We start from the raw sequence: 10,659 nt of genomic DNA on the forward strand, positions 1-10,659 counted from the left end.
AGGCACGCATAGAATACAGCATTTATTACACAAGAGGGAGAGTGGTTCACTCGGTCCAGCGGTGGCCGCAGTGTGGGGCCGTGCACACGTAATACAAGCGCATGGCATCCTGGCAGAAAGGATGCATGGTTAGGAAGGGTCTGGATCCACAGGGCAGGGTACAACCCGAACCTCCATCCAGAGAAGCCTCACCCCAAAAGAACAGACTAGGGGGCTTTCCCCACTACTAAAGGTCCAGCTCGGGATGTCTAGAAGGGCAGGATCTCCCCAATACTGGTATCCCCACCCCCGGGAAGGACCAGGCCCAGGTCACTCCGAAAGCCTTGCTCTCACCACTCACCTCGGCCCGGGCACTGTGTGACTGGAAGAACACCGCCTCCTTGTGGCCGCACCTGAGGGGACAGTCAGCCACTCAGAGCCTGCCATACCCTTCCCTCCTCCCTTCTCCGTCTGGTGAGGATGAGCCACCTTCCCTCCCCAATACCAGCTGCGCCCTCACTTTTGGCAAGGGTGGTCTTCGGTCCGCGGCAACGTGGGGTCCTGGGACACGTCAGCGATGATCTGGGTCAGTTCGCTGAGGGAATAGAGGGTGAATAAGTATGCTTAGACCGGGCCTCCCAAGCCAACAACCCCGTCCCCGAGCTCGGGCCCTGCCACTCACTCCACTTCGTGCGTGATTTTGTTGACGTAGATGCAGCTGTTGTCGGCTTCCTGCTGGTAATCACAATTCCGGCACTGAGAGAGGGCGAGAGTGGCGGGAAGGGGGTCACAGAGAGATCCCCGATGGGACTGGGAGGGCATGGTCTTCCCCCGAGGGGATGACTAGGGGATGGAGTCTTGAGGTTGGGATCATTGGGTGTAATCGAGAATCACCTCGCGGATGGGCAAGACGAGAAAGTCGGGTTCACTAGGGGGACAGTTGGGAGGCTAGACCAGGACGGGGCGGCACTGGGAGTAGGGCCGGGCCACGTTGGGAACCTGTGGGCCGGTCACGGAACACCGGGGCGCCCGGCTGGCTCGCGCTCACCGCGTACAGCAGAATGCGGTTCTCCTTGTCCTCCTTGGGGTAAAGCATGTTGTTACTGTGGGGAGGGGGAGGTCAGAGGTCAGTACTGGGGCCACTACTTGCTCCCCTTCCACAGTGCTGGCCGGGTCTCACCATTCCTGACAGAATCGAATACCCACGAAGCCCGGCTCGTAGGTCCCATCGGGTTCCATGGCGACTCACTGCCCGCCTAGCCTTCAGCGCTTGCTCCGCCGCGCGACAGGTCGCGGGAAGGGTCAGATCTCTTAGCTTCGCCAGAAGAGGGGAGGAGCTGTGCACAAGTAATGGCTCCCAGCGGCTTTGTGCTCGCTGATGTGAGCTGAGGTTTGATTAATTACTTGCTTCAATCTTTTGATATCCTAGAATATGGCTTCCAACTTCTGGGCCTTTCTTCCCCAGTTTACAGAATAGTGTGGTACGAGAACCGGGAAAAATGATGCGTCACGTAACCCGCAAAGTGCTGAGTGTAAATGGAGAGGCCTCGGCCCTTTGCAGGTTGAAGCCCAGTGCACATGCGCGAGTTTAGCCTTCGCGGACAGGGGTAGCTCTTGCCAGTCCTTCCTCTAGGCTTCAGCCTTCGCCCGCCAGGCCGTTTCCCGTGACGCTATTGGAAGAACTGTGCACCGTGGAAGACTTCTCAGGATTGGCTGGGCCTACCCAGGACTTCTTCCTGGCGGCGGCGAAGAGACGCAGCGATTGGCGGACACACACACACACACCCCCCCCCGGGCGGGGGGGCGTGGATTGGCCAGGTCCGGGAGCAGGGGGAGGGGCTGATATCCCAGAAGCGGCGGCGGCGGCGGCTGCGGAGCTGGTGTGAGGAGGCCGAGTGGGTTGCGGGCCCCCGCAGGGCGCGGCGAGATGGAGGTGACGGGGTTGTCGGCGCCTACAGTGAACGTTTTCATCAGCAGCTCTCTCAACAGCTTTCGCTCCCAGAAGCGGTACAGTCGCAGCCTCACCATAGCTGAGTTCAAGGTGTGGCCGTGGGGGCGGGGTCCAGAGGGGCGGGGCCAAGAAGAAATGGAGGGTCTTCACCAGCGCAGGGAAGGGGCCAGAGATAAGCCGAGGTTGCAGAGGTTCGGGACTGGACCTCAGCGGGGCGGGGCCAGAGGGAACCTGAGGTTCCAGAGAATGGGTGCGGGGCCAGAGAAAATCAGAGGTTGCAGGGAGTGGGGGCAAGACCAGAGGAGGTGGGGCCAGGGATAACCAGGTGGGTCCTAAATGGTAGGTCTCTTGGAGGAGCGAGGAAGGGGTGATGGTTATTGATACAAAGGGCGGAGTCTCAGGGCAGAGAGTGGGGCCACTGACAGCCTTGCACCTCATCCCCGCCTCCCCATCTTGTATCCCCGCAGTGTAAACTACAGCTGGTTGTGGGCAGCCCTGCTTCTTGCATGGAATTGGAGCTGTATGGACCTGACGACAAGTTCTACAGCAAGCTGGATCAGGAGGATGCACTGCTGGGCTCTTACCCCGTAGATGACGGCTGTCGCATCCATGTGAGGCCTCCCTACCTGGGATCCCTTCCCTCCATTCATTTATTTATTCAATAGATGCTTGCTGTGCTTTGCGCTGTGTGATAACCAAAATAGGCCCTAACCGCATGGAGCTCCCAGTCCAGCAGGGAGAGAGACAGACCCATCACCAGACACTGGCAGCCAGATTGGTCTGGACTGGGCTGAGAAAAGCCTAGGGGACTGGAGGCATCCAGAAGAGGTGCCTGACCCCACCTCGGGGTATCATAAGGGACTTCCTGAAGTTAGGGATGCCTGAGTTGAGATCTGAAGGATGACCTAAGAGAAGAGGTGGGAGGGGCATGCCAGGCAGAGGGAACAGAGTGTGAGTTGGGTCAGGGTGAGCAAAGAGGCTCACATGTTGGGAGAAGCCAGAACACAGAGGACCTCTGCATGCATCAGCTCACATCATCCTCTCTGTCCTCAGTCTTCCCCGCCCCCCCAAAACTCTGCAGACATCCTGGCATCCCAGGTGAACTTTGCATGTGCTATTCTCTGTGCCTGAATGGTGCTTTTTTCTATGCCCACATGGCTCACTCCTTTTTTCCAGTCTTTACTTAAATGTCACCTTCCGGGTGTGAGGGCTTCATTGCCCTCAGTATAAAAGTTAAACCTCCTCCCTTTCCCACTTTCTTTGATTTTTGTCCTTCTCACTAATCACCTGTGGCATACTATGGATTTTTCTCCAGTACCTGGAACAGTGCCTGGCACAGAGAGGATGCTCGGTGAAACATTGTTGAATGATGAGTTGAATGTATAAAATAATACTTGGAAAATGGCGTAATTAGCCCTATTTTGCAGAAGAGAAAACTTAGTTTCAGTACGGAATTTACTTTCCTGAAGAGAAACATAGCCAGAATTTTTACCTCAATCTGCATGGCTCCAGAAGTTAGTGTACCCAGAGAACTAGGTCTTTTTTGTTTCTTTCAATTATTCATAACTGTTCATTGAGCATCCACATTATGCCAGGGATATAGCTGTGAATCAAGTCTGAGAAGGTCTGTGTTTTAGCTCTGTCCAGTGAGTGCAGTAGGCGTTAGCTAAATATTCACAGGAACAAATGTAAAGGGTGGGTGAGATGAGGGCCATGTAGGAGGAGATCACAGAGCTGGGAGATCCTATACTGGGGAGCCTGACGCATCAGTGAGATCCAGGAGGACTTCCTGGAGGAGGTGCTGCCTGAACAGAGACCTGAAGTTAGCTGAAGAAGGGGAAGGCGTGCTCCAGGAGGAGGGCACAGCATGTGCAAACACTCTGAGGTGGGAGGGAGCAGAGTGGGGTACAGGGGCTGAAGAGTGACCTGTCCTGTTTTGGTGGGAAGTGGAAGCCAGGGGAGGACTCTGAGCCAGGAGAGTCCTGGTCTGACTCAGGTGTTCACAGGCTCCCTCTGACTGCGTGTGGGGAACAGACTGTGGAGGACAGAGGAGTAGGAAAACCAAGGAGGAGGCTGCTTCCATAGTCCAGTTGAGGTGATGGGTCCTGGACCATTGTGGGAGCAGGTCGGGACTGTGCTGAGCCCATAGGACTGACTTTGGACTGACCTGGGCAGTCTCAGCATTGGGATGCTGGTGGGTCAGGCAGGGCAGTGGCGTCCTCAAACAGGAGGGTTTCACACATGGATTCAGGTATAGACAGGCTGCTGACTTCTGAGGCCATACAAGGAAAGTTTCCCAGAGGTGGAGCCTCTGGAGAATTTGTATTTTTTCTAAAATTCTTTTTCTGTTTATAAATATCACCCATATTTCTTTTTTTCTTTTTTTTTTAAATTTATTTATTTATTTTTGGCTGTGTTGGGTCTTTGTTGCTGCATGCGGCTTTCTCTAGTTATGGCGAGCGGGGGCTACTCTTCGTTGCAGTGCACAGGCTTATTATGGTGGTTTCTCTTGTTGCGGAGCACAGGCTCTAGGTGTGTGGGCTTCAGTAGTTGTGGCACGCGGGCTCAGTAGTTGTGGCTCGCACGCTCTAGAGCACAGGCTCAGTAGTTGTGGCGCACAGGCTTAGTTGCTCTGCGGCATGTGGGATCTTCCCGGACCAGGGCTCAAACCCGTGTCCCCTGCATTGGCAGGCGGATTCTTAACCACTGCGCCACCAGGGAAGCCCTCACCCATATTTCTTGCAGCAATGAATGACAGCAATCTCAAACTTAGAAAAACCCCTGATATAGAAAGTGGAAATTCTTAGTGATCGTTAGCCAGAGATAAGGGCTATTTCTATTTTGCCCAGTGGCTCAGGCCAAACACTTTAGGGTGTTCCTCACCCCTGTCTTTCCCTCACACCCACATCTAATCTGTCCGCTGATCCATGGGCTCCACCCACAAAAATCTATCCAGAATCCAGATTCTCCCTCACTGCCCCCACCCTGGCCCAGCCTCCATCCTCTCCCTCCTGGACCATCACACAAGCCGTCTCCCTGCTCCCATCCCTGTGCCCCTCCGTCTGCTTCCCACACTCAGCTGAGGGAGCGTGTAAACACCTGTGTAAGATCAGAGCCCTCCTGGCTGATCCCTTCCCTGGCTGCATCTCATTCTAGGTAAAAGCTAAAGTCTCCAGTGATCTGTTGTGTCTCCCACTCTCCCCCTGGCTCACTCCACTGCCGCCGTGCTGGCCCTGCTGTTTCTCAAAGGGGCTAAAGACATTTCTACATCTGGGACTTTGTGCTTGTTCCTTCAGGCCTGTCTCAGACATCGCCTCCTTCCAGAAGCCTCTTTGTTGTATTTGTCTGCATAGAACCTTGTCGTCATCTGGTGTTTAATACCCATCTCTGTGCATTTGTTTCTGGTTGGCCTCCCAGCAGAATGAGCACTCCTTGAGGGCAGGGATTGATCTATTTTTGTACCGTGTCCCTAGTACCCAGCACGGGGCCCAGCTGGGTGCCTTGGAGGAGCTCAGCAGGCGATGAGTGAATAAATGTTGGGGGTGGTACAGGAAGAGATGCACCAGGCTCTGGAAGTTGGGGTCAGCCTAGGAGGGTCCCAGAGGTCCAGAGAGGATAGACACACTGCCCAGAGGGTTCATGAGCAAGGCCCAAGTTCTGCCCTTCGGTTCCAGTGTCCCGGGGCCATCAATGATGTGGATGCCAGTATGTAGGGGTCATCTGGAAGCAGATGCAGCCTCCAGGGCCTTGGATGGGTGGTGGAGAGGGAGATGGCCGTTGTAGACACCTGCTCTCACCCCTTCGGCTGGGCTCAGGGCCGGTGAGAAGGCTGGGGTAAAGGTGAGGGTAGAGGAATGTGGTTTTTCCGAGACAGGAGAGACTTAAATCTATGGAATGCTCCAACGTGCAGCCACACTCGCCCCCCCGCAGCATCCCAGGCCTCCCTGCCCAGACCCTGATCCCCTGACCTCCCTCCCCTCACTACAGGTCATTGACCACAGCGGTGCCCGTCTTGGGGAGTATGAGGACATGTCCAAGGTGGAGAAATACGAGCTCTCACAAGAAGCCTACGACCAGAGGCAAAGTACGGGGTGCACAAGGAGGGGGTGGGGGCCCGTGGGGGCTAGGGGAGGCGGTGGGGAGCAGACAGGATAGACGGGGACACTGAGGGCGAGTCGGTGGTGTGGGCAGTGGGGCAGGCAAGCGTGGGGGAGTCGAGGGGGCGGGGTGAGGTTGGCGTGGGGACAGACAGCTCATGGGAGAACAGTCAGGGGTGGACGGTCATGAGGTGTGAATGGAGGCTTGGGGGTGTGGCCGAGTGTGGGCAGGCAGACAGGGCCATGAGAAAGTAGAGGGGGCCTGAGAGGAAGGTCTGGGGTGTGTATGTGGGGTCAGATGTGGGGGGGGCGGTCAGGGTCACACTGGGGCACGGTGTAGGGGGCAGAGCATGGTAGAATACGTGGAACCAACAGGACAGTGAGGTGCAGGCATGTGAGGACAGATGAGAATGTGTGGTGGGGAAGATGAAGGTTTCCGGGCCTGGGTGGAGGCAAGCGTGATACTGAAGGGACGGGAGGATGGGGAACCGCGAAAGACTGCAGGCAGGCACCTTCCCTTTAGTTTTGGGATTGTGGGGAGGCCAAGGGGTCCTGGGGAGAGGCCAGGGCTGTGGTGGGAGACTTGGGGGGTTTGGGTGACAGCCCTTCAACACCCAGCACGGAAGGGTTTCCTTCGGAGTGTTGGCCCCGTGAGGGTGGCAGATTATCTCATTAGGCCAGAGGTCGACCCAGGTGGTCTCCCATGTCTGACCCTCACCCCCTACCCCACCCACAGACTCAGTCCGCTCCTTCCTGAAGCGCAACAAGCTAGGTCGATACAGTGAAGAAGAGCGGGCACAGCAGGAGGCCGAGAGCTCCCAGCGCCTTACCGAGGAGGCCCAGGCCGGTGCCATCCCCGTGGGCAGCCGCTGTGAGGTGCAGGCACCTGGGCAGCCCCCTCGCCGGGGCACCGTCATGTATGTAGGTACGTGGCTCACCGAGGCCTCGTGTCCTGCCTTGAGGTGGGCAGTGCTGGGGACCCAGCCCTCAAGGGGATCTAGTCCAGGAAGGGAGACGGACCCAGGGGCTACCTGTGACAGCCTGGTATGTTCACGGCAGGGAAGTGGGAAGCAGAGGCCATATGACCTGAGTTGTGATGGAGGAGGTGGAGGCCAGAGGGATCAATTCTGAGGTGAAAGCGTGGGGCACAGTGGTCAGAGCTGAGATGGGGAAACAGGCAGAATTGTTAGGCCTGTGATGGGGGAAGCACAGACCGAAGTGAACAGGGCACGCCCGGGCCATGGGCAAGGCTGGACTGTGCTGGGCCTCGGAGACAGGAGGGAGCAGTGCGGGGGTTTTTTGGGTTTTTTAATGACAGTTTTATTGAGATATAACTTATATACCATAAAATTCACCCATTTAGGGAACTCCCTGGCGGTCCAGTGGTTAGGACTCCACACTATCACTGCCAAGGGCCCACATTCAATCCCTGGTTGGGGAACTAAGATCCCGCTAGCTGCGCCACGCAGCCAGAAACAAAAATCACCCATTTAAAGAGTATCATTCATTAGCTTTTAGTTCACGGGAATCGTGCAACCATCACCACAGTCGGTTTTACATTTTCATCACCCTAAAAGGAAACCCTGTAACCATTAGCAGCTACTCCCCATTTCTGAAACCCCAGCGCCCCCAGTCCACATAGCTGGCTACTAATCTATGTTATGTCTCTATAGATTTGCCTATTCTGGAAGTTTCATATAAATGGAATCATATAATATATGGTCTTTTGAGACTGGCTTCTTTCACTAGAACCATAATTTCAAGGATCATCCATGTTGTAGTATGTGGCAGTATTTCATTTCTTTTTATTACCAAATAATATTGCATTGTATGCAACACCACATTTTATTTATTCATTCATCAGTTGAAGAACATTTGGGTCCTTCCCGCTTTTTGGCTATTACAAATAACGTTGCTGTGAGTATCCTTGTTTAAGTTTTTGTGCGGACATGTGTTTTCATTTCTTTGTACCTAGGAGTGGAATTGCTGGGTCACAGAGTAACTCTGTTTAACTTTTTGAGGAACTGCCACACTGTTTCCACAATGGCTGCACCATTTTACGTTCCCACCAGTGATGTATGAGGGCTCCAATTAATCCACGTCCTCATCAGCACTTACTATTATGTATCTTTTTGATTACAATCATTCTAGTGGGTATGAAGTGGTAGAGCATTATGGTTTTGATTTGCATTTCTGTGATGGCTAATGATACTGAGCCTCTTTTTAGGTGCTTAACAGCCATTTGCATATCTTCTTTAGAGAGATGGCTTATTCAGATCTTTTGCCCATTTTTTAATTGGGCGGTTTGTCTTTTTGTTGTTGAGTGGTGTGTTAGGGCTGCCATATCAAAGTACCACACACCAGGTGGCTTAAAAAACAGAAATTTGTTTCTCACAGTTCTGGAAGCGGGAAGTCTAAGATTAAGGCTTTGGCAGGTTTGATTTCTTCTTAGGCCTCTCTCCTTGGCTTGCAGATGGCCACCCTCTCTGTGTGTCCTCACATTGTCTTTCCTCTGTGGGCTAGCACATCCCTGGAGTCTTTGTCCAGATAACCTCTTATGAGGATGTCAGTCAGCCTGGATTAGATCCCACCCTAACGGCCTTATTTTAACTTAGTTATCTCTTTAAAGGACCTGTCTCCAAATACAGTCACATTCTCAGCTACTGGGGGTTAGGGCTTCAACATGTGAACTTGGCGGGGACACAGTACAGCCCATAACAAGTTGTAAGAGTCCTTTATATACTCTAGATACAATTCCCTTATCAAATATATGATCTGCAAATATTTTCTCCCATTCTGTGGGTTGGTTGTCTTTTTACAGTCTTGATAGTGTCCTTTGAAGCACAAACATTTTTGATTTTTATGAAGTCCAATTTTTTTTTCTTTTTTTGCTTATACATGTGGCATTATATGTAAGAGATCAATGCCTAATAGAAGGTCACAAAGATTTAAACCTGTGTTTTCTTCTAAGGGTTTTATAGTGTTACATATTACATTTAGGTCTTTGACCCATTTTGAGTTAATTTTTGGTTATGGTGTGAGGTAGGAGTCCAACTTCATTCTCTTGCATGTGGATATCTAGTTGACCCAATACGATTTGTTGGAAAGACTGTTCTCTCCTCATTGAACTGTCTTGGCACCCTTGTCAGAAATCATTTGGCCATAAGCAGTATGGGTTTTATGCTGAGCGGGATGGGCAGCTTTTGAGGAATTTGGGACAAGGCAGTGGTGCTGTTTCCCTTCGATTTTTACAGAGCGCCCTTTGACTAGGGGTGTTGAGTGAATAGGGGGTCAGGGTAGGAACAGGGAGACGAGTGAAGGGGGCTACCATATTGATGTGGGCAGGAGATGGTGGTTGTCCTGGGTGGTAGCAAGGAGTGGTTTTTGCCAGGACAGGCTTTACACTCAGTGGGCAGGTGCGAATCTGCGGTGAGCTGCTTAAGGAGGTTTCATTGGGATTTCTCCCCTGGGCAGGACTTACAGATTTCAAGCCTGGCTACTGGATCGGTGTCCGCTATGATGAGCCGCTAGGGAAAAACGATGGCAGGTAGAGATCCCCACTGTAGTGTCTGTGTGTGTGCCTGTGTGCGCGTATGTGTGCATTTATGTGTAAGTGCATGCATGTACTACTGGGGGAGCCCAGCCGTGCTAGCATCTGGAGTAGGAGCCCTCTGACACTGCCTTCCCCATCATGCCCTGCAGTGTGAATGGGAAACGCTACTTTGAATGCCAGGCCAAGTACGGCGCCTTCGTCAAGCCATCCGTTGTGACAGTGGGAGACTTCCCCGAGGAGGACTACGGTTTGGACGAGATGTGATGCCCAAGGAAGGGCACACCCCCTGCTCCAGCTAACTCACCTACTTATTGCCCTTCCCTGTGTGTGTCCATGGCCCTCTCCCCATGACCCCGTTTTTATTTTATTCACTTGACCCTCGCCATTGACTTTGAGACACATGTTATTAAATTTGCCGCAAACCTGGGAAGTGTTTGGAAGACTCAGTGATTATAGGGGGGGCTGGGGACAGCTGGGTAGGTGAGGGGAGGGAGAGGGGATACCCCATGTTTTTAAGGAATATGTATATACAACTCAAAACTTGTTCCTATTTCATTGGCCAGAATTCTGTCTCATGGCCACTTGTAGTTGCAAAGGTGGCTGGGAAATGTAGTTTTTATACTGGGTGGCCATTTCCTAGCCAAATATCAGACGTTCCTGTGCTACAGAAGCTGGGGAAAAGGGATATTGGGGTCAACAAGTAGTTCTACCACTGTCCCTTTAGGTGGGGGACCTGTTCACTTAATATTTAAAAGAAGAAAGAAATTTCAAGTCTTTAGAAGTAGCATGAGGCCCCTCACAGCATTGTAGAGCTGGGCAAAGAGGTCTGTGCCCTCAGGTATGTGACGTGTGCATGCAGCCCAGGCATTCTAGGGAGCCTGTTCCACCATGTGTATGTCTGCACGTGCAGTAACCCCTCATTAGCTCCTTGAAGGGATTCCTGATGGAATGACTATTCGGGAGATTCTACTTAATTGTTAAAATTACTTTATTATAGCTTCTGGAGAAGAAGTTGGCACTGGTGGGAGCAACCGCAGTACAGAATAAGTTTGAAATGCTTGAGAGCTGAAGGGATCCTT

General features: G+C 52.7%; 2 protein-coding genes across 5 annotated transcripts; one reads left to right on the plus strand and one right to left on the minus strand.

Moving 5' to 3' along the window:
• Positions 1-9: 9 nt before the first annotated feature.
• Positions 10-1,552, minus strand: POLR2I (RNA polymerase II subunit I). 2 transcript variants are annotated; one of them, XM_068528658.1, is made up of 6 exons: positions 1,160-1,552; positions 1,028-1,082; positions 662-711; positions 500-574; positions 341-392; positions 10-109 (listed from the first exon to the last, which is right to left on the minus strand). In XM_068528658.1, the coding sequence occupies exons 1-6, from the start codon at positions 1,216-1,218 to the stop codon at positions 47-49; spliced, it is 354 nt and encodes a 117-aa protein (XP_068384759.1). In that variant the 5' UTR covers positions 1,219-1,552; the 3' UTR covers positions 10-46. The 2 variants fall into 2 exon arrangements, with proteins under 2 accessions (XP_068384759.1, XP_068384758.1); XM_068528657.1 differs by having other exon boundaries at positions 662-735; positions 1,160-1,545.
• TBCB (tubulin folding cofactor B) lies at positions 441-10,010 on the plus strand. Of its 3 annotated transcripts, XM_068528641.1 has the most exons (7): positions 453-565; positions 1,445-2,020; positions 2,398-2,541; positions 5,918-6,014; positions 6,764-6,952; positions 9,502-9,574; positions 9,730-10,010. In XM_068528641.1, the coding sequence occupies exons 2-7, from the start codon at positions 1,907-1,909 to the stop codon at positions 9,842-9,844; spliced, it is 732 nt and encodes a 243-aa protein (XP_068384742.1). In that variant the 5' UTR covers positions 453-565; positions 1,445-1,906; the 3' UTR covers positions 9,845-10,010. The 3 variants fall into 3 exon arrangements, with proteins under 3 accessions (XP_068384743.1, XP_068384742.1, XP_068384744.1); XM_068528642.1 differs by lacking the exon at positions 1,445-2,020 and having other exon boundaries at positions 441-565; XM_068528643.1 differs by lacking the exon at positions 453-565 and having other exon boundaries at positions 1,912-1,986.
• The last annotated feature ends 649 nt before the right edge of the window (positions 10,011-10,659 follow it).

This window comes from Eschrichtius robustus, chromosome 19 (assembly GCF_028021215.1).
Source record: "Eschrichtius robustus isolate mEscRob2 chromosome 19, mEscRob2.pri, whole genome shotgun sequence".
In the NCBI taxonomy this organism is placed as follows: domain Eukaryota; kingdom Metazoa; phylum Chordata; class Mammalia; order Artiodactyla; family Eschrichtiidae; genus Eschrichtius; species Eschrichtius robustus.